We start from the raw sequence: 20,735 nt of genomic DNA, 5'->3' as shown, positions 1-20,735 counted from the left end.
ATAAGAAAATCACATAAGTTTTAAAATAGTAAAAAAAATATATATGAATGAGAAAACACATCACAAACCTTTACATCTGAGCTTTGCTGTTTTATACAAATCTGCTTATTTTTGTAGAAATTTTCCAACTTTAAACCTGTTCTTTTAAGAGCTTGTTGTTGACCTGACCTGCCTTCGTTAAATAATAAACTAGCCAATACTTTCCGCTGCTCATTACAGTTCTGACTAAGCTCTGCTGGTTGATGCTGCTCAAGATATAGGTTTTCTCCCACTACTGGAGAAATCTCTCTCCCTACACTGGCTGCTTTTTCATTGGCTGCTGGTCTGTTATGATTGTCCACGCACTCTCCAGCTCTTTATTCTTTTATTATTTTAATTTTATAATGGCTCCAAGGCAGTGTATCTGTAGTGTTTGATAAAAGGTATGGTTTTTCCATTTCGGAAACTAAGACGAATTTTATTTTGCCTCTCAGTGTAGAGTTTGTAATGACGTGATCTTGTAATTATTTGCTCTCGATTGATGTTTATAATTTGGTCACGTAAGCATTCAAAATCGTCGCTGAAACCGATAGTTGCTTTTACGACGTTACTCTTACTACGTTAACACCCTTCGCTTTCTTAATCACATTTTCATTTTCAACGAAAATACTATACATCTTACTTCTGAGCCCAACAAATTTCAGTATAATATTGCCATTGTACTCATATTTCATGAGCCCAACGAATTTCTTATTTTTTAACGGCATCATAAACTTATTATTTTTTGAATAATCTGACATGTTGAATTCATTAATATCAGATTTCATCATTAATACAGTATTAATACAGAATACTGTATTTATTTTTAAAGCATTTTGCTCGTCGAGAATTTCTCGCACTTTTAAAATGAATATTTTTTTCGCAGACTTAAGGAATTTTACAATGTCTAAATGCCTACTATTTGCTCTAGCAGTCGTTCTTATGCGATTTTTAAAAGCACTATCAATATCTTTCCATGTCACAGACTCATAATTATCTTGATTGTCTAATTTTTCATCGAGCCCTGACCTTTGCACTTTTAACATTTTATAAAATGCTGCTAAAAACGTTGATAAAAGACACTCAATATTCAACAACTTATTTTTCATTGGCGATGACAATATTACAGACAGCTCATAGTCGGTAATACTTTTAAGCACTATTTCACTATTATCAATAAAATCTCGTATCTTTGTCATATTATCACTATGCAGCAAGCGTTGGTATTCTATTCGCGCTATTTTACAGAAAATCACGTAACGCTCCACAGCGTTGGCGTTAGCAAAATTTTTGCGGAGTTCGTCCATTATACTTACAGCTCACGTTAACGTACTCAAATAAATGGCACGCTGCTTGAACTTTTCCTTTATACTGATCTTCCTCTGCGAAAGCGATACGAGTGATAATTAACGGTGACTAGCAGTTGTATATAAAGAGAGGACACATCGATAGAAGGGTTAGTTAACTAATAATCATCATAACGTTGAGATGACGAAGTACGTGTTTGATGTTCAAGGCTTTAAAACTATGCACAACGAATTTATCTTAAAGAGATCGCTATTATACCTCTACATGAAAATGCTAGACTTTTTGTCTTTAAGCCCCCATATTCTTGGGCACAGCTCTTGCCTAAAAACAAATGTAAAAATCGATGGTTGGAGTTTAATTGCCACGGTCTTCGTTGGAGCTTGGGAGAAATTCCCTACGAGGATCTAGCTACAATTTTTCGAGCCATTATTAAAGAAGGTAATGTTATTTACATAAAAGGTCTTTAAAAAATCGAATGGTTGCATCAAGTGCTATTTAATAGGTACATCACTTATAGTATGATTTATACGATTTACCAAATATTTGCGTAATATTATTATTTTTATAGGTACATCTATGATAATAAGCAATGTCCATCTCTAAATAAAATTAGTATGGATGATATCGAATGCATGAATCACCAATTTGTTTGTGCTGTGGAAAATGCTACAGCTTTAAAAAAATGGATTTTATAAGAGCAGCAACGATACAATGATATTCTTTACTCAATGCACACCTGATACACAATACTTTTGCAATTAATGAGTTCTTCATGAATCTATGTCAATTTTTTTAATTCACACCTCCTTATTATTGCACTGATTGAAATAACTTTATCGTATTAACTGACTATTCATTAGTGAGGTACTGCGATGACGAGGAGTAAGCCAAGCAATGTTGGTATACGCTTTCGGTTACAAAATGGTATACATCTCTCTGACAACTCGTATCACTCGATACGCTCGCTCTTGCTAAAAAAAATATGATGCTGGTGCATTATATGCCTAAGTGAGGAAGCGGTGAACCATCAGTCACGGCTAATTCATGCCTGTAGATGAGAAATGATAGCTATATTCATTACCATGGTCAAAAAACATGAGTGAGCAAGCGTTGAGGAATTAAAAGAGATACACGATTTATTTTTGGTAATAAAATAGTATACATGTTTTCTCTGACATCTCGCATCACTCAATACGCCCGCTCTCAAGAAGAAAAAATATTGCTCTGATTAAGTATTCACCTAAATAAGAAGCAAAAAGTCATTGGTCTCGGCTAATACATCCGTGTAGATAAGCAATAATAGCTCCATTAAAAGCACTGCATCGAGTAAGTCAGCGTTGGTCAGTTGAAAGGGCGTCCGGTGTTCCCAATGAAAGAGTATACGTTTTCTCTCCATTAACTCGATACGCCTACTTTCGAGAAGAAAAGATTTTGTTGAAACGCCTAAAGTAATGAGCGGAAGAAAGAAAAATAACATCCCATGATAAGAAATACTTGTTTAGGCTTGATCATCTTTCTCTTGCTATGTGCTGAGCTTCTTAGTAGCCTATCGAACCATACTGATGCCAGAGGTCGATTCGCAGCCGGAAACGAAGGCAGTCCTCGCTACCATATCCAACGTCGCTGAACACAAAAAATGGCCGAAACAGGTTTTTTGTTTCTACCAGAAAATCTTTAATTCAGACAAAAAAACGTTTTGTATAGAAAAAATGTGCAATTCTTAAACGAATAAAATGAATTCTGGTGGGCCTTAATCGGCCTTGCCGTTTTACCGCACATTGCCAAAAAAATTCAATTTCGCCTTGTTTTGCAGTAGTTCGTAACCAGCGTTCTACTGAATGACCTATTGCTGACATTTTTTTCGGCCCTCATATGGGTACGTTTGTTGTCAAGCTCGAAATCTATACAAAGAAATTCTTGTTGGCCCAGCCTGGATTTCTTAGCTGGAAATCTAGTTTGCTCACACTATTTTTCCAAATATGCGAGTCATTCGCGTGGGCCCCTTGCAGAGTTTCTCTCAAACGATTCAGTCATCTATCCTACTGTGTACTATTTACAAGGTGCAGCAATTGTCTTAAGTACACTCTAGCTGTAATCATGTTTAAACAAAGAGGTATTTTCCTATAAACCATCTAACTCGCTGTACCGACATTTTTTGAAATCGATAGCGACTTTACCCAATAAGCTGGCCAGGAGTTGACTTTCCTTTGAAATGAAAGCCCCTGAATGTCCAGTCATCACCAGAAAAAATCTGCTATTCGTTTAATGATCAAATAAGGAAGTTTTTCGGTAGCTTACGTACTTATCTCATGAAAAAAACCCGAGAAAAAAATCTCGATAATTTTCGATAGGACGCGAACCTATTATCCCTTGAGTTTGTCAGACTAGGAGGTTAGCACGCTAACCGCTCTTTAATAATACTTAATATAAGTAATAACAATAAACAAACAGGTGTTATAGATACCATTTTCGATTTTTCTTGATAGCTTTAAACCAGACCGATACAAATATATTTTGAAGGAATACATTGCTTTAAACATCTGTGGAACATGGTAAAAGGATCCAGGTTTAAAAAACTAACATTTTATTTACGTTCCAGAAACGGTTTGCATAGTTACAAAAGTTCTTTATAATAATCTCGTGGATGCTTTTCTTCAAGTAATAACATTCAAAGTTATAAAGACTTTAGAGTTTTCAGAAATCGTCGAAGAAAAATGTATATTTTCAAGACTAGGATTATTCTTTTGTGTATCGGTTGTAGGCCAAAAGTTTTGAAACGTTTGGAAAGTTGTAAATCTGGCCCAGTCGTTCCTGATAAAGTATTTTCAAAACAGTCAGAAAGTAAAGTGTTTTTCCAGTGATTTTTTGTGTTTATTCGCTGCTCCATTTATAGGATCCATGTTTGAAGCAGTAATATTGCAACGGCTTGGTCCATCAAGTTATACTCCTACAGTGCCTTAAAGATAGTGTTTGCTTGAGTATTACCTCTACTATGTTCCGTAGTTAATACAGTTACTATTTGAGTGATACCATCACTAGAAACAATGATGGGTAGCCTATCAATGCGCTTGCAAGCTATTAAATCTGGTATCAATTTTCAATCCTAATGCACAACAATCACATTTGTCTTATGATTATTATCAAAAAGTTAAGTTGTTTTTTCTGCACCCTGACACGTATTTTTTTGCTGTACATTAAACGATGATTTATTACAAATAATTTCATATCATGACCTAAAGTCTCATCGATTGCTCCGATAACGTGAACAAAACTTCAGTATGAAACTTCACAACTCATCGTGGCAGCTGCAACTTTTTCGGTCATTACATTTATTGTACTTCTTATATTTTACTTCTCGTAATTACGACCTCTCGTCTCAGTATACTGTGAACTACGAAAACCGCTTGATTCGCTACTAGATAATAATTCTAAAGAATTAAGTTGCAATGAGGATTTATCTGGGAATGTATATTTATCATTGTTGAATAATTAATATAAGAATAAAATTAAAATTATAATAGTCATTAAAATATAAGACAAGCAATTTATTTGCAATTAAAGCACATTGATCTAAAACAACAATAAATTTCAAGTGATCGGTGTAGGACAAAGTAATGGTTAGAATGAATGTAAGGGATGATAGAATTAGATACGTACGAGCCAAAAAAGATATATGTAGGAGGAGACTGGGTACGGTTGTGCCAAAGGACGGTTGTGACAGTGATCATATTGGCGAAACTGTAAGAGAGAACCGCCAAATACAAGAAGGGGAAGGAGTGGAGTGCTGGGCCACTTGTGCTTCACAGTACAGCATCAGCTGTCGTGTGATATCAACGACAACAGAGGTCTACATTACTTTTGTGGAGTAAAATGTAAGTATTTTTCTTAAATTTTTTTTGCAATTGTCGCTGTATATGTACAGATCAAGCAATGAGTATTTATCCTTCTTATAAGATATACATTAGTACATAAAAGGCAGTTGTTACTTTTCATGTAAGCTATGTTGTGTTTCCATGGTAACTTTTTTTTTTCACAGTGGGTGGGTACGGTTGTAACATACTGCCTGGGTACGGTTGTGACACAAGAAAAATTTGTTTTTTTCTTTTCAGATGCCTCGCGAATATTCAGGAGAACGGAAAGAGGTACGTGTAATGTTAAAAGGCATACAATGATACAAAGCAGGGAATTTATGTACGAAAAGCTGCAGAAATGCACCAAGTAAATCACATGACATTATTGCGAAACGCTCCTAAACGTGACGCAGCCAATGCCAAAGACAATAACGGAGGTAGCGTCAGTATAGTTTGCATTGTTCACAACAAAGTCTTTTCCAAGGGGCAGAAACAGCGGTTGTCAAAATACCTACTACGTTGCGTGGATAAATACTTTGGCTACGGTATATCTATAATAATAAATTATACTGCTCAAAAGTAGATATAAGACATAAAGTGTTTCAAATTTGATGCCTTCAATTGAAAATTAATGTTAAATTTTCCAAAAAGATAGTGCTGTTATATTATGTTCAACATAAGATACAATAAAAGTTATTTAAAACGGTTTTAATGTATTTTTTAACCTTTCACAATCGTCCCTAGGCATTGTCACAATCGCCCCTAGGGTGTGGTCGGTTGTGACATATATTTTTTTTTCTCTAACAGCTTGTACGTGTAAACGGCTGTATCTGCAGTCATCATTTTTGTACACACATGTAGGGGAGTCTTCAATTTATCATGCCTAGCAATTTTCATTCTACTGAGTGTAATACTTTCAAAGTTACGGGCTCTGAAGTAAAAATTGGCACAACTGTACCCAGTCTTCTCCTACATATATCTTTTCTAAGAGCTAAGTAAGTGCGAAAGAGACTTCCTTGGCTCCAGAAAATTACTAGAAAAAGTACTGCATGCTTCCTGTCCCTTTGCTCGAGACACCTGACGCTCCAGCTGAGGATCACTCCTCACAAAGGAGTTCCTCAGCGAAGGTGCCCGCTGACTCTTGCAGAGCACTAAATTGTACATTCAAAATAGTGTGATCTGTTGATACTACAGGTATCTAATCCATGTACACAGAGAGTGGCTCTTTAATATACTCAGTGTACTCTTTTTGAGCGACTGCGTGCTAAGAATTAAGTCCGCCCAGCCCATCAGCTCGTTACACTCTCTCCTCTCTCTCTCTCTCTCTCTCTCACACACACGCGCACACCCGCACACACATTCTCACAGTCATTTGTATTTGGTTCTGAGTGCATTAGAATATACATTAATACTTTTGTTATTTTAATCCATGCTTTATTCTCTTGTGTGTGATGTGCTGTGTATAGCCCTCTACTTCAAGATAAATCGTTAAACTGAAGAGGCTACTAACAGAATACAAGTACTTATGATTGTATATTTTTACGTATATGAAAATACAAAAGAAATGAGTTTCACTACTTACTGTAGATCACCACTAGATTTTTTCCGCTAAAAAAAGCAAAAAAATAAAAGAAAACCTACGCCTACCATCTTAGCCACTGAGAAATTCTAATTCTGTAAGCTATCTACTGTGGGATTAGGAGATACCTGTAGCCGATAGCATACTGTTGGCAGCTCTACTTAATTTTAAGAGCACGCCGATCCTAATCATGCCCAAAAAAAATTTTGCTCACAGCTAACTTGAAAACATTTTTCGCAAAGGCTAGGAAAATGTGGATTTGAGTATTAAGTCTCGTTTTCGTTATTCTATCGACTTCTTGACCTATATTTGTTGATAAAGCTGTGAAATGGAAAAAAGAGGCTGGATCAAATCAAAACACATAAAGTATACTGGAAATCTGAAGTACATAGTGGCGTGGTCTCCAAAGCTTCGTCTGATTTCTCAATCTTTCCTCGTCGTGCTCAATCAAAATATAGGTATTGATTAAAAGGGCGTTATCACGAGTACGTTACAAGTGTTTGCCCGCTCTACTCGAAGTGAAAGTAATCTAGACTTGATTAAAAGGGCGTTATCACGAGTACGTCACAAGTGTTTGCCCGCTCTACTCGAAATGAAAGTAATTTAGACACTATAGTGCGGCAGCTTTTACATCAAAGCTACCTCCTCTACCTCTAACTCCCCCTCCCCGTTTTCTATCCTAAGAAAGAGGAAGAGGTGAGAAAGAACCCTCTCAGTTTACCTACTTGTTTGCACTAACACTTAAGTGATTAACTATGAAAAGTTAATTTACAGAAAAATGATTATTCATTTTACAAAATTTATGAGGTACTTTGTAGTAAGAGAACTAATACCTATATTTTCTCGCTGCCATGTTGAAATTGGATTGACAATTTTTCCTTCATAATAACCGCGCTATTTGGGCGCAAACTTTTGCTCTCTAGCAACGTAAAAAACCGGTCATAGTACAACTGTTTTATAATTCTCTAGTTTCTACTCTATAGACAATTTGAATAGTGATGTCTTACTATTTCATTCAACTTATAATGAGTTTTTTCTGTAACTGCTAAGTGTAAACATAACGACACATAGTGCTCCAGTGGCATGTATTTGTAACGCGTGTGTAACCTTGCATAGTTTCATGCAGTAGCAGAAGTAAGCATGACGTTTAGTCTTGTGCGCATACTTCTTTTTACAAAGCACCAAAAAGCCGCAAAAAAATTTCGTAAAATTTTTTATTATAAAGTAAAATGTTACCACACTTTTAAAACAAAGAATAAACTGTAAGGAATATTTTTCTTTGCTTCTGCATCATGTATATTAGGAAATGCCTTATGACGTAGTTACATCCTAAATTAAAAGTAATGGTACAGGCTTAATAGTTTGTACATAAAATTTTTTCACATAAACAAATACGCATGCAAAATTTGATGAGGATGTACTATATGGTTTTAAAAATATTACCGATCAAACATTCTATTTTTTTAAAAGATCGACATTTGCCTGTAAAAAAATAGCAAAATCGTAGCGCGTTCATTTTTGTATGCGTAAAAAGGTAAAGAATGATAAAAGTTCAAAGAATTAAACGAACTGAATTGTAACTGCGATGAAATGAATGATTTTTTCTCAAGTCTTCACCACATATTTACTTGGTAATCGTAAAGCAAAATTTATTTATTTTCTATGTTTTTTGGTAGACTCATCACATACACGAATATGTGGCAACTATGCAGATACATTTACTCCTTCAGTAATAGCTGTCTGAGTTTGCTTACTAACTAAAACAAAAGATGTAAAATTAAAATTGAACAAGTTTATAAAATAATTAGAGATAATTCAGCATCTATATAAAATCAATAAATAAACTGACGTTTGGGGTTATGTTACGTGTTTTTTTAAGCAATTGCATGAACTTAAGAATACGACGTTGCCACACCGAATTTACTTCTAAGTTAATAACGAAACCATGGTCAGTAAACAAGCGATTTTTGTGCTTATTGCATACGAAATGTCTCATGAATATTAGTTCCTATGATAAATTTGATTTTTGGTATAAAAAATATACAAATATAAATTCAACTAGTTGTTTATGAACATTAATTTTTATGGTTTTTATTACTAAACCATCTTTTGACTTCTGTAGTTCATAAAAAACTACCTAAATATATAAATATACGGGTTCCTAATACTGAACTACCTATATTTCTACAAAAATTTCTTGAATTACCCTAATTTTGTATAGCGATACTATCAACAACATGACAGATTAGCAGTCAACTTTATTACGTATCATCGCGCTATATATATGAATCGTCCTATATTATATTGGCCGGGTGCAAGTAAGGTGCTGTCCTCACCTGAGTCCCCAAGCCCACGTAAATTCTTATGGAGAAAAAATTAGTTCAGTGGCCGCCACGGGTAAACGTGTGTGCCCGTATCTATAAAACTGCGTATTAAAATGACTAGTGGTGCTATCCCTCCCCTCCAACGACTTGCACCCCGCCAATAGTGATTTAGGCAAAGCTGTCCACACCCCCTTCTCGTCCCCCCTCACCTAATATTTGACCCCTCCTCAGACCCAACAAAAACAAAAAAAAAATTGTTTTTATTTTAATAGAAAATTAACCCAATAAACTTTAAATGTAGCCCCTCGTTGTCATCCTTTAATCCCCCCTTGGCTACCCTAAAAATTTTTCGTCCCCCCTCACCCGCCCCTTAGCCCTCCATTAGGCCCACCTCAAAACAAGGCAAAATTGTTGTTATTTCTGAAGTTTATGATTAAAATCTTAGTTACCCCCCTCAGCCCCCTCGCCGCCCCTCGATTTGATCTTGCGCCTGCTTGCCCCTTTGCTCATTCTCTTTCCACGCTGTTCTAGTCCCCTCTGATAAAGAGTTAACATTTTCTTCATTTTCATGTAAGATTTACTTAATACAATCTTTGTCAATGGTTCCTCGTAATATTAATCTCATTTGGTACATTATTATCTGTTTTTTCCACACCACCTATGACACAAACAGACATACGTTGATCTTTTATTTGTTGTTATTATGTAGATGTGTGTATGACATTATATACGTACTTGTAATTATAAAATCTTATACTGTGGTAAAATAATAACAACAGTAGAGATTATCACTAATCAGTCTTTTTATGCAACCATAAAAATGTACCCTACATGGAAAATGATATTCATAATATAATATATAAATCAAAAGTACTTCATAAAAAAATGTTGTAATATAAAACAACTAAGCAATTTATGAAAGTTTGGCTAGCATAGTAGAATAAAACTATTTAAAAAATTTTGTAGAAAGTAGAACGCTTCGTTTTATTTTCTATATGGATAACAGTAATAATTATAATTATATATGTGTAAAAAATAAAAAAATATATAAATTGTGTACATATATATGTACATATATATGTGTGTGTGTGTATACATATATGTAGTCACGTAAAAAGCAATTTAGCCCAATAATTCACGGAGAGACAGAGCTGCAAAGAATCAAAACAAACAATGACAAAAAATTCTATGATTGAAAAATTTTGTTCCGCACCATAATTTTTACTTCACCGTCATTTTTATTCTCATTTTGCACGAAAGTACCATCCTTAGTTATGCATCTTGTTAAGGCTATATATAATTGACTTTGTTAGAACAATCGTTTTTTAAAATACAGTCCTACCATATTAAAAGTTAGATCTTGTGATTTATTTTTAGTGATTGCAAAAGCTAAAACTAACTAATAAATGTGTATTTAAAGTATTTAAAGTGATTTATAGTATAGTAACTATTTGTTCAATTTTTTCACTAATTATTATTTCTGCTTCAATATAGAAATTTATCAACTTCGTTATTTTTAATCTTGCGCTATCACATGAACCATCCGATGTACTCAAATTTTTTTTAACATAACGACTGCTCTTACACTGTAATATGTTTTTATTCAACCTTTCATCTTGCTCAAAGCTTTATTATTTAAAGAATAAAATAATAATAAGAAATGTTAGCCTCTCTTTCCACGCTTTTCTTATGTCCTCCCTCAGCCCTCTTACGCCAACCTTCAATCGGCTCTTACGCCTGCTCGCCTCTCCCACTCTTCATCTTTCCACACTTTTCTTGAGTGGTTCAAAAATTTTTTTTATAAAAAGAAATTTTCTCTAAGTTATCTGTTTTTTGAACACCATTAATGCTTTTAGGTGTAGGTGAATTGAACGATTTACAAAACTTGTTCTCCTTGGGTTATGTGCAAAAGATCCAAATTTTTCTGATCAAAAATGAAATCTTCTGTTAAATGGGTTGTATATATTCCAAATATTATCACCGAAATTATTTTCTGATAGTAAGAACCATGCTAAAAATTGTCTCAATTAATAAGGCAACATGATGGTAGTAGCTTCTTTGAATAAATCGTCAATTTAAGTGTCATATTCCATCACTTCTATTGCTACAGCAGTATCTTTAAATGTTATATAAATGATTCAATGATGTATTTTATAAATCTTATAATGATTTTATACTTTTTACTGTATTTATAATTGATTTTAAACAGAAAGGTTTATGATCTTTTGGAGAAACAATATTTTATCTTCCAATAGCAGTGTTTCATAAAATTAATTAGTAAGATGTAACTTCCAAAACGAATTAAAGTCTTCTGTAGGGTTAGCGTGATAAGCACGCAGGAACGAAGCCTACTAGTGTATGTATGTATATATATATATATATATATATATATATATATACACACATATACATATATATAACTTTGCTTTTTAAAGTTAAAAAAATACAAAATGTCAAAATGAAAAGTTTTCTTGAAATTTAAGAAGTCTACATAAAACTATTTTTGAAGCGTAAAAAAAAAAATTATTTATTTAAAAGTTTTAAAAATAATGTAAAATTGACTAAACTTTTCACAATAAACCTGAATTCAAGTCCTTATGATGTATTAGAGTATCAAAATTATAATACTATCAATAATTTAGATAGAATAATAATCCAATCAACAAATAAAAATGAAAGAAAAAACAGTGATACTTCAAACGAAAATTACGATAAAATCAAAAAATTTAAGTCATTTTGATAAAAAAGTAATTGTAAGTGACTAAAATAAATTATTAAAAATTTTTTGAATATTTTTTATGATTGTGATGATTATGACGTAAAAGTAAGATTTCTGATCAGTGATGTGGATTGACCAGTCATAAAAGTTTGTCTGACGTAATGTCAACTTGAACGTCATTTACTGTCAGAAATACTGTATTTTTATGTGGAAATGACCGTCAGAGATTTTTCTGACCTGTCATTGTTCAGAAAATAAAATAAAATTAAAGATAGGCAACTTAAATCATTTATTATTTTCCGTGAGTTAGTCTCTTATTCAAACTATTTAAACGTACAGATACAACGTATTTTTACAACTCAAAGACTTCGTCATAATACTTCTTTTATTGTAAAATATAATTTTTTTCTTATAAAATATATATAATTCCTGATTTTCTTCAAATTCAGTATCTGAATCAAGTAAATCAAGATCGACATTAAAAATATTATTATTATTATCCTCGTCAGCCTTAGAGTCAGCATAATATTGATTTGGATCCTGATTTTCATTATTATATACAAGATCTCGTTTAACTTTACGCAAATTATGGGGAATATACGTTAATCGCCCAGCTCGTCCAGTGTTAAGACGATTTGTTTTAGAACTATGAATCCACCCATGCGGTTTAAACGAATGTTCAGTTGCAGCAGAGGAGCAAGGTAAATTCATTATTTCGTTTGCAATTTTACTTAGTGATGTAGTTTTACAAACACTTTGCCACCACATATTTGTAGGGAGTGATTGTAATAAATCTTGTACATACTCATTATCCCAGAACCCTGAGTTAGTTCTAAATTCTACCAATTCGTGTATTACAGTAGGAACAACTACATTTAATTTTTTTGCTACATCCAAAATTAAGGCTTGCCCATTCAAATCTTTCTCTTAGCTTAAATTTTTTCCTTTGAAAATTGGATCCAGCATATTAGCAGCAAAATAAATAGGTCTTAATGCAAGGAGCGGCGTTGGCTCAGTGGTAAGCGTGCTTGCTACTGATACAACGCTGTTCTAGGGGTCGTGGGTTCGATTCCCGGTGAGTGCAGATTTTTTCAAAAACTGTTTTCACCAGAAAAAGTTCCTATGTAACCCCGGCTGTTTCGGGACGGGGTTTTCCGTGAAATTTTCCTTCAGAGTAATTCCAGGGTTTTTTCCTTGCTCCACAGGTCTTCGGGCCTGGGTGAATGCGAAACAGTGTTAGGGCCTAATAGGTAGGGATTAGTGGGCCCGATGCCAGGCAGGGATCGCCGGCCTTACCGGCGAGGAGTGGCCCCTGAAACATGGGGCTTCTCCGGGGATGCTTATTAGCCTGGTTTCGATGGTTCGGTCCCAGACTACACAGTGGCGAGTTGACCCGATGGACTTCCCCCCGGTGCAGAGTGTCAGCTTAACTGACAAGGTGTGTTACACCGGAGATACTTCCACTGTGCCCATGGTATGATTTGTATGGTATTAATTAAAAGAGAAGTTTTAATGGGTGTGGCGATACACCCTCACACATAGGTGGTGAGTGGTTGGCCCCGGCGACTGGGCCAATAGGCTGTCGCGGTAACCCGATAAAAAAAAAAAATAAAAAAATAAAAAATAGGTCTTAATGCTATTTCAGAACACTTCTTCAGTTTTGCAGTCATTTGAGTGATTTTTTGTTCTTTTAGATGTGGGAATGGCACTTTAGTGCTTTGTTTTACAAAGTGAACTTCAAGCTCATGAAAAATTTGGGCAACTTTACTTAGTTTTGACTTATCTGATTGCACTTTCATAATATAAATAAATATTGGTTTTACAAAAGTTTTTTATTTATCTATTGCACTCCGGAAAGATTTATCTAAAATTAATGATTTTTGAATTAATGATTATTGTCAATAGTGGCAATATTATAAAAAGTACATTCTTGGTAATAATTACTTTGAAAATGTAATATTCAGTAATGATTATGTCGACCTTATGTCACAAAGCAGAATTTTTTCCACTGCAAATAAAATTCAATGTTTTCTAAAAATGTTTCATGTGTACATTAAAATTACATTAGAAGATTTGAGTAACGTTATATTTTTTGGTAACTATTCTAGTGATTTAAAATTGAGTCTATTATTTTCTGGTGACATCAATTCTGGTATATTTACTTTAATGACTTTTCAAAATACAATTACTAAAAGAAAATTCTAAAAATTATACATTTGATGTATAAAGAAAACTAAAGATTAAAAAAGTAAAAAAAAAAAAAATTAATATTCGTTATAAAAATTGTTGTCTTGTCAGTGCAACAAATAATAATAAGTCCTCGATAGAACTTTTTTCCTATGGTGAAATCAGTATTATATGTAAGTATTGTTCAATAATGTTCTAAAAAGACAAACGTAAGAAATATATTTGTTGTCCCAATGGCAAAATTTGTTTTAAGTCCTCAGAGTGAATATGACAAAAAACTAGAAAAACTTATTTTTTATGATAAAACTCAAAGAATACTAATTCAACATTATAATGCCATTTTTAGTTTTGCATATTTTATAAGTAATGAGAAAGAACAAAAAGATAAATCTAATTATAACATAAAAATTCAAGGACAAATTTGTCACGTTGTATCTAATACTCTTAAGTTAGATGAGAGCAAAATACCTAAACATGGTTAATTGTATACATATGACGATCAAGTAGTGATTTAGCAATGATTAAATTCATTAAAAATCAAAAACCTAAGGAAAATCACACAAAAAATTTTATTATAAAAAATATCCTATAGATAAAAACTAAAAATATTCTAATCAAATTGCAAAAAAAAAATCCTTATTATAAAATGGTTTATTTAAGAAAAAGTGAAAGTAAAGCATACCTACAATAAATCATTAACTACCGAATGTAAAGCGATCATTGATTAAAACTCAGGATTACCATAAAATTTAAATCAGTGTGTCTATTCTAAGGATTTAACAAAAAACCATTCAAAAGAAACGTATCTGAATAAACTGTTCGATTTTGTAGGTCTAATTGTATTTCCATTGATGTTTTCATCAGATGACTTAGGATGGAGTATTAATTACTCTAAACATTGTTTTACTAGTAATTGTAATAATAATAATAATAATAATAATAATAATAATAATAATAATATTAATATTAATAATATTAATAATAATAATAATAATAATATTAATAATATTAATTATTATAATAATAAAAATAATAATAGTAATAATAGTAATATGAAAAATATTACTGTGTTACAATGTTGTTCAGCTATATTGTCGTACAGACATAATGTAAAAAATTGTAGTTCTCTATTATATGCCGGACGATCAACTCCACAATTTTTTTACATGCATATCTCATGATTGATGATAATTAGACAAAAATTTCACCTAATTAAAATAAGGTAAAAACTGACAGAATTTTACCTTACTTAAAGGGCGCTTAGAGAGGTAAGGGAGGGGCTGAGAGGAGGACCCATTCAAAACAAGCGGGTGGGCTAAGGGAGATTAAAGGGGACTAACTTGAATTTGATCCAATAAAAATAAACCTTATTTAGGGTGGGATTGAGAGGTGGCTGAGGAGTGGAGGAGGGGGTAGGAAGAGGGTTGTGTCAAATGACCCTCCAAAATTAGTATATAATATAGTAAGATATATATCCCTATTCATCCAGTTTCTGAAATAGTTTTGTTTTTCTAATCTACTGCTTCGTTGTCTGCTATTATTATAGTAGAGTCTTTTTTTTTCTTTAAAAAATTTCCATTAAAAGTCTACTTTCTGATTACGTACTTAATGAATTATACTCATTATAATTTGTGCTGTATGAAGTCAAAGTACCTCTTCCACGTGATGATAATAATTTATACTGCTCGCATGATCACTAAAACAGTATTTTATAAATTTTAAAAATAATTTAGTAATATTTTATAACGTAGTTGACAAAAGTACATGTATGCTGTCTCTTTATGTGGTTTATGTGGAGACAAGTGTGACAAACATAATATGTCAAGCTTCCTTACTTACTCCCAGGCTCAGGTGTATACGACTTTTTTACTAACCCTCCCAAAAATAGTTCTTTTGATTCCATGGAGTGAAATTAAAATTACTTGGAGTTAAAAGCCAGAAATTGAAATTTAAACCGGTAAACGAGTAATTAGGAAATATTGTAGTTGTTTAGTCACTATAAAAATTTGATATCATATTCAGAACATTATGAATAGCTAAAAAATTTAGGACATTAGTAAAAATCTTTATTTTAGAAAATTGACAAAATGTAAAATCTTGCATCGGTACAAACTCAATAATTTTTTTTAATCTTTGCATTAACTAATAAAAAATAAAAAAACTTAATGACAAAAAGAAAAGTGTTTTACTCTTTTCCTTTTGTCATTAAGTTTTTTTATGTATTAATTTATTTTATTGTTTTACTCTTTGTGTGTGAGGATAAGAGCGTTTTCAGCGTATTTTAAAATGTATACAGAAAATAAGAAATAATTTCGATTACAAGTTTTCCAAGACTATTTTAAAATATAATTTGGTATATTTTTACGATGATTTCAAAGTATTAATTAAGTATACGAGAAAAATTCTTATTTTATATGTTAATACTGCTTCTTCGACTATTTATTTCAATTATCTAAAACGCTTATAACATATAACTATACAGGAAATCTTTTCGCACATTGCATGAGCCATAATGGTAATAAAACTGATAATGCAGGTCCCCTATTACATTGTAACGTTGCAACATATTCTGTCCATCACCGTGAAGCTGCAAACAGAATTTTAAATTACTGTCTTTACAAAACAATACAGCTGTTTACATGCTGCTCACAAAATATTATGATCAAAATATAGTTGAATTTTAGCAAAGTTGAAAATCTTTTTTAGTCGTAATTAGTGAAAGAATCGTACTTCTATAAGAGTATATAAACCAACGTTATAAATTTAACACCAATACTTCAGTTTTTTCAAAATATTATCGCTTTTCAATATCTCATTGGTTTCATAAAATTGTTTTTTGACAAAAAAACGTTACAGTTATTTGTATGAAATATGCCTCAAAGCATAAGAAACGATCTATTTATTCAAAGCACCAATAAAGAAATTATACATACAAAAATTGTTAGGAATAGAAGGGGTCATTCCATGATGACCTTTGCTTTTACCCAGACCGTTGTTTTGATGGCATATCGTAGTTTCTCAATATTAACTCCTGTTTTTAATCACAGATTTACAAAAAATGAAAATTTGTCAATATTAGTTTTATTAAAAATTGTCTCTATTTACGAATATTCAATTCAAATATCTCATAAAACAAACTAGCCATAAAAGGACAGCCTCAATAGAAGCCGTTAAGTTTGGTCAGTGGCACCAGATGACGATTTTTAAATGCACTTGACCTTGGAATATTATTTCATTTGAAAGTCAAATTAATTTTTGAATCGTTTATTCTATGTATCACAGGTGTAAGAAGAGCTTAATCATAACGTTTATGAACAGACTAGGTAATGTTATATTCAGGACAGATCAATAATGTAACGTTGTCGATAAGTGATAAATTATCAGTAGGTAACACATTTATGTGTTATAATTATAGTTAAAATTTGTTGGTACCATGAACCTAGAATTAAGTTAGTAACCTGGATCAGTACTGGATGTATTATTTCGGGATTACCTTGATATTGTAATGCAACAATCACCATTTTTCAGTTTAGATTTTAAAAGAGTGCAAAAGATCTTTTTCGGACATTTATTGACGTTGTAAGTTATGAGTAATGAATTTTGACTAAAATATATTTAAAAAAATAATTTTATTCTATAAATATGTAGCATTTTTTAGTAATTTTTCTTTGAAAAAAATTTCTTAAGGTCATTTAAAAAACTTTTTTACTAACGCATATAAACGATTAGGCTTACGCGTTTCTTTAATCCGTTATAAAAAGTAGAATATTCACTTTAAAAAATCTATTCGACTTCAAATTCCCTAACGTTTAAGGTCAAAGTCAATTTCAGGGTCACTATCTGATGTACCCTTGAAAACCTAACAATTTTTGTCAAGGTCAGGTCTATTATTTGATTTTTAAATGATTTATTTTAGTGCGATATTTTAAATTAGACACCTTATATATTGTATAAATACACGGAAGAAACACATTCCTGAAATGATTCTACAACCCTAGAACTTATGTTTACTTGAATAATAATAAGTAAAATTACACCTCTTAATAAAATGTATTCTTCCAGGTGTTCTTCAAAGATCTTACCATGTCTATACATATAAGATGTGCAGACACTGAAGATTTGTTGAATATTCAACATTGTAACTTGCAGTGTTTACCTGAAAATTATCAAATGAAATACTACTTGTATCATGCTTTATCTTGGCCTCAATTAAGTTACGTAGCCGAAGATGAAAAACATCGCATAGTTGGATATGTTCTTGCAAAAATGGAGGAAGATTGTGAAGATAATCCACATGGTCACATAACAAGCTTAGCTGTTAAAAGGTCACACAGACGCTTAGGAATTGCTCAAAAGTTAATGAATCAAGCATCTAGAGCAATGGTTGAATGCTTCGGAGCGAAATATGTATCCTTACATGTGCGTAGAAGTAATAGAGCAGCTTTAAATTTATACACGAGCAGTTTACATTTTGAAGTATCAGAAGTTGAACCAAAATATTATGCAGATGGTGAAGATGCATATGCAATGAAAAGAGATTTATCAAGCTTTCCACAAAAAAAATGTTTAGGGCAAAAAACGAACGATACAAATATTCAAGTTCCTTAAGACTATTGTATTCTTTCTGTGATTAAAGAATATGTGTAATATAATGCATTGCCTTATTTTCTTACATACTCGTTTCAAAAATTAGAATTTCAATATAAACATTTTTATCGACAGCTTTTTTATTCCAGGACGGTTAAACAGTGTGGTAAGGTAAATCTTGTATGAAACAGTAATATAAAATTATAATCAGTACAAATCATAAATAAGTCAACATTATTAATGAGCTGCCTTTTAAATCAGACAAAGTGTTTTTAACTTTCGATGTTATTTAATTAAGCAATCAAAAGCATTTTTCACGATTTCTTGTGAATGTTAATAGTTTTACTTTAAAAAGTTTGGATAAAAGATCACATACTTAAATATTACATTTTTTTCACTACCAACATCATGAGAATTCATTGTATCCTTCTTCAGTTTCAAAGGACGTTTGTTTCAATAATGTGATACGTATATTACTCTGCTTAGATCTTGGAAAGCATAAGGGTTTTAAAGTGTTAGATAAAATTAAAAAAACGTATAACATTTACGTCAAAAATTGTTACTACGTCATACTTTATTAAATCTAAAAACATGATGTAACAGCCAAACGTAGACACAGCCAACTTAAAATTTTTAACAATTAGTTTTTAGTTGATATCACTCAAAATGGTTGAATAAATACGATTGACGCTCTACGAAAATCAATATTTTTTATTAACATACGTATAAAAATGAATTTTTTAAACTATTTTTTTAACTATGTGTTCTATAAAAGTTATGTCTTGCGATTATGCCAAGGAAAATTTTGTATACCTATAGACGAAAAAAATGTTAAAGCATATTCTCAACATTTTTAAGAATAATTTAAGCCCTGACTTGGCGAAATTTATTGCAAAATGCATGAAAAAGATGTAAAATCATATGTCAAACGAACAACGTATCTGATTCTTTTATCTTTTGTCTCCAAATCACAAGTAATATTACTGAAATCCGGCTTTACACATGATTTAGAGAATCAAGAATGTGTGTCAACTTTTTTTTGTCAAAAAATTGCATTTAAAAAAAAATTGGTTATTAAAATATCATCACTTTCTGTACATATTTCTGACTAGTATACATTTCATGTGTCAGTTCCTTACCTTATCGATCTTTAGCTAGTTAATTTCACTTATTGTCATTGATTTATTCTGCTAATTCTTACGCGTGCAGAATGGTTGATGCACATTCTTCTAAGATCGTAGAACAACTCAAATTAATTTAGTGCAATTCATTCTAGTTTAAAAATAGCTTATGAATAGTGCAAAAGGTATATGTGTTACTATTTTTGCAGCTCTTTCAGCCTAAATTTTTCTGGGTTACCGTGACAGCCTACTAGCCTTTTCACTCACCATCTCTGTGTAAGGGTGTATTGATGCACCTGTTACCAATCATCTAACTTTTTTATTCTTATTGTACCATGGAAACAGTGACAGTTTCTCTGCTAAGACTTGTTACTACTCAGTCACATCTTACCGCTTAAACTGGTGCTTTTTGCACCAATGGAACATTGGGTCCACTCGTCAGTATATAGCCATTCCCCGGGGAAGACTATGTCGCAAGATATGCTCTTTTAAGAACTGCTTAGTAGTCTACACTTATTCAAAACTTGGTACGGCATCGATTTTAACGTTGCTCAGCTTGAAATAGCTACGTACGGATAAATGTTTACACCGTAAAACATACTCCCAGCTTTTCAAGCGCTTAAATTTAATATTATCTTACGCTAAGCACTATGTTTCAATGTGCACGAATTAAGAACAATAGTACAGAATGGTAATTTCAATTTTTAGTGCTTAAAAAAGTGTCAGAATGTTTTATGGTACAAGTATTGCGTGAGACATGGAGATATGACGCTTAATTTAAATTTCAGCTTGAGAGTAGTTTAGAAAAGTTAGAAAAAAGTCAATGAACTGTTTAAATTTCATGTTTAAATTGTATTCACAAGATTTTTACACATCATTTCTATACTTAAAATGATAATTAATTTAAAGTATTTTATGAATGTTATTATTTTTAGGTTAAATAAAATATAATCGCTTATAGAGGGCCATATATTTTTCAAAATCATTTTGTATTAATTTACTAGAAGGATAAGAATGGATATTTCTAAAATAATGTGTTGT

General features: G+C 32.0%; 1 protein-coding gene across 3 annotated transcripts in view; it reads left to right on the top strand.

The window, feature by feature from the left end:
* The window catches only part of vnc (GNAT family N-acetyltransferase vnc), an 88,627-nt gene extending 70,033 nt beyond the window's left edge, over positions 1–18,594 (top strand). For all 3 annotated transcript variants that reach the window (XM_089593799.1, XM_014356218.2, XM_089593800.1), the window contains exon 2: positions 18,049–18,594. In XM_089593799.1, coding sequence (XP_089449925.1) covers positions 18,049–18,594 — 546 coding nt within the window. The remainder of the gene's footprint in view (positions 1–18,048) is intronic.
* The last annotated feature ends 2,141 nt before the right edge of the window (positions 18,595–20,735 follow it).

The sequence above is a fragment of the Copidosoma floridanum genome, unplaced genomic scaffold (genome assembly GCF_036245765.1).
Source record: "Copidosoma floridanum isolate Cflo_tuat_1 unplaced genomic scaffold, Cflo_Japanese_pri ptg000020l, whole genome shotgun sequence".
In the NCBI taxonomy this organism is placed as follows: Eukaryota; Metazoa; Arthropoda; class Insecta; order Hymenoptera; family Encyrtidae; genus Copidosoma; species Copidosoma floridanum.
Note: the sequence above shows the minus strand (reverse complement) of the source record. Positions and strands in the feature narration are given on the sequence as shown.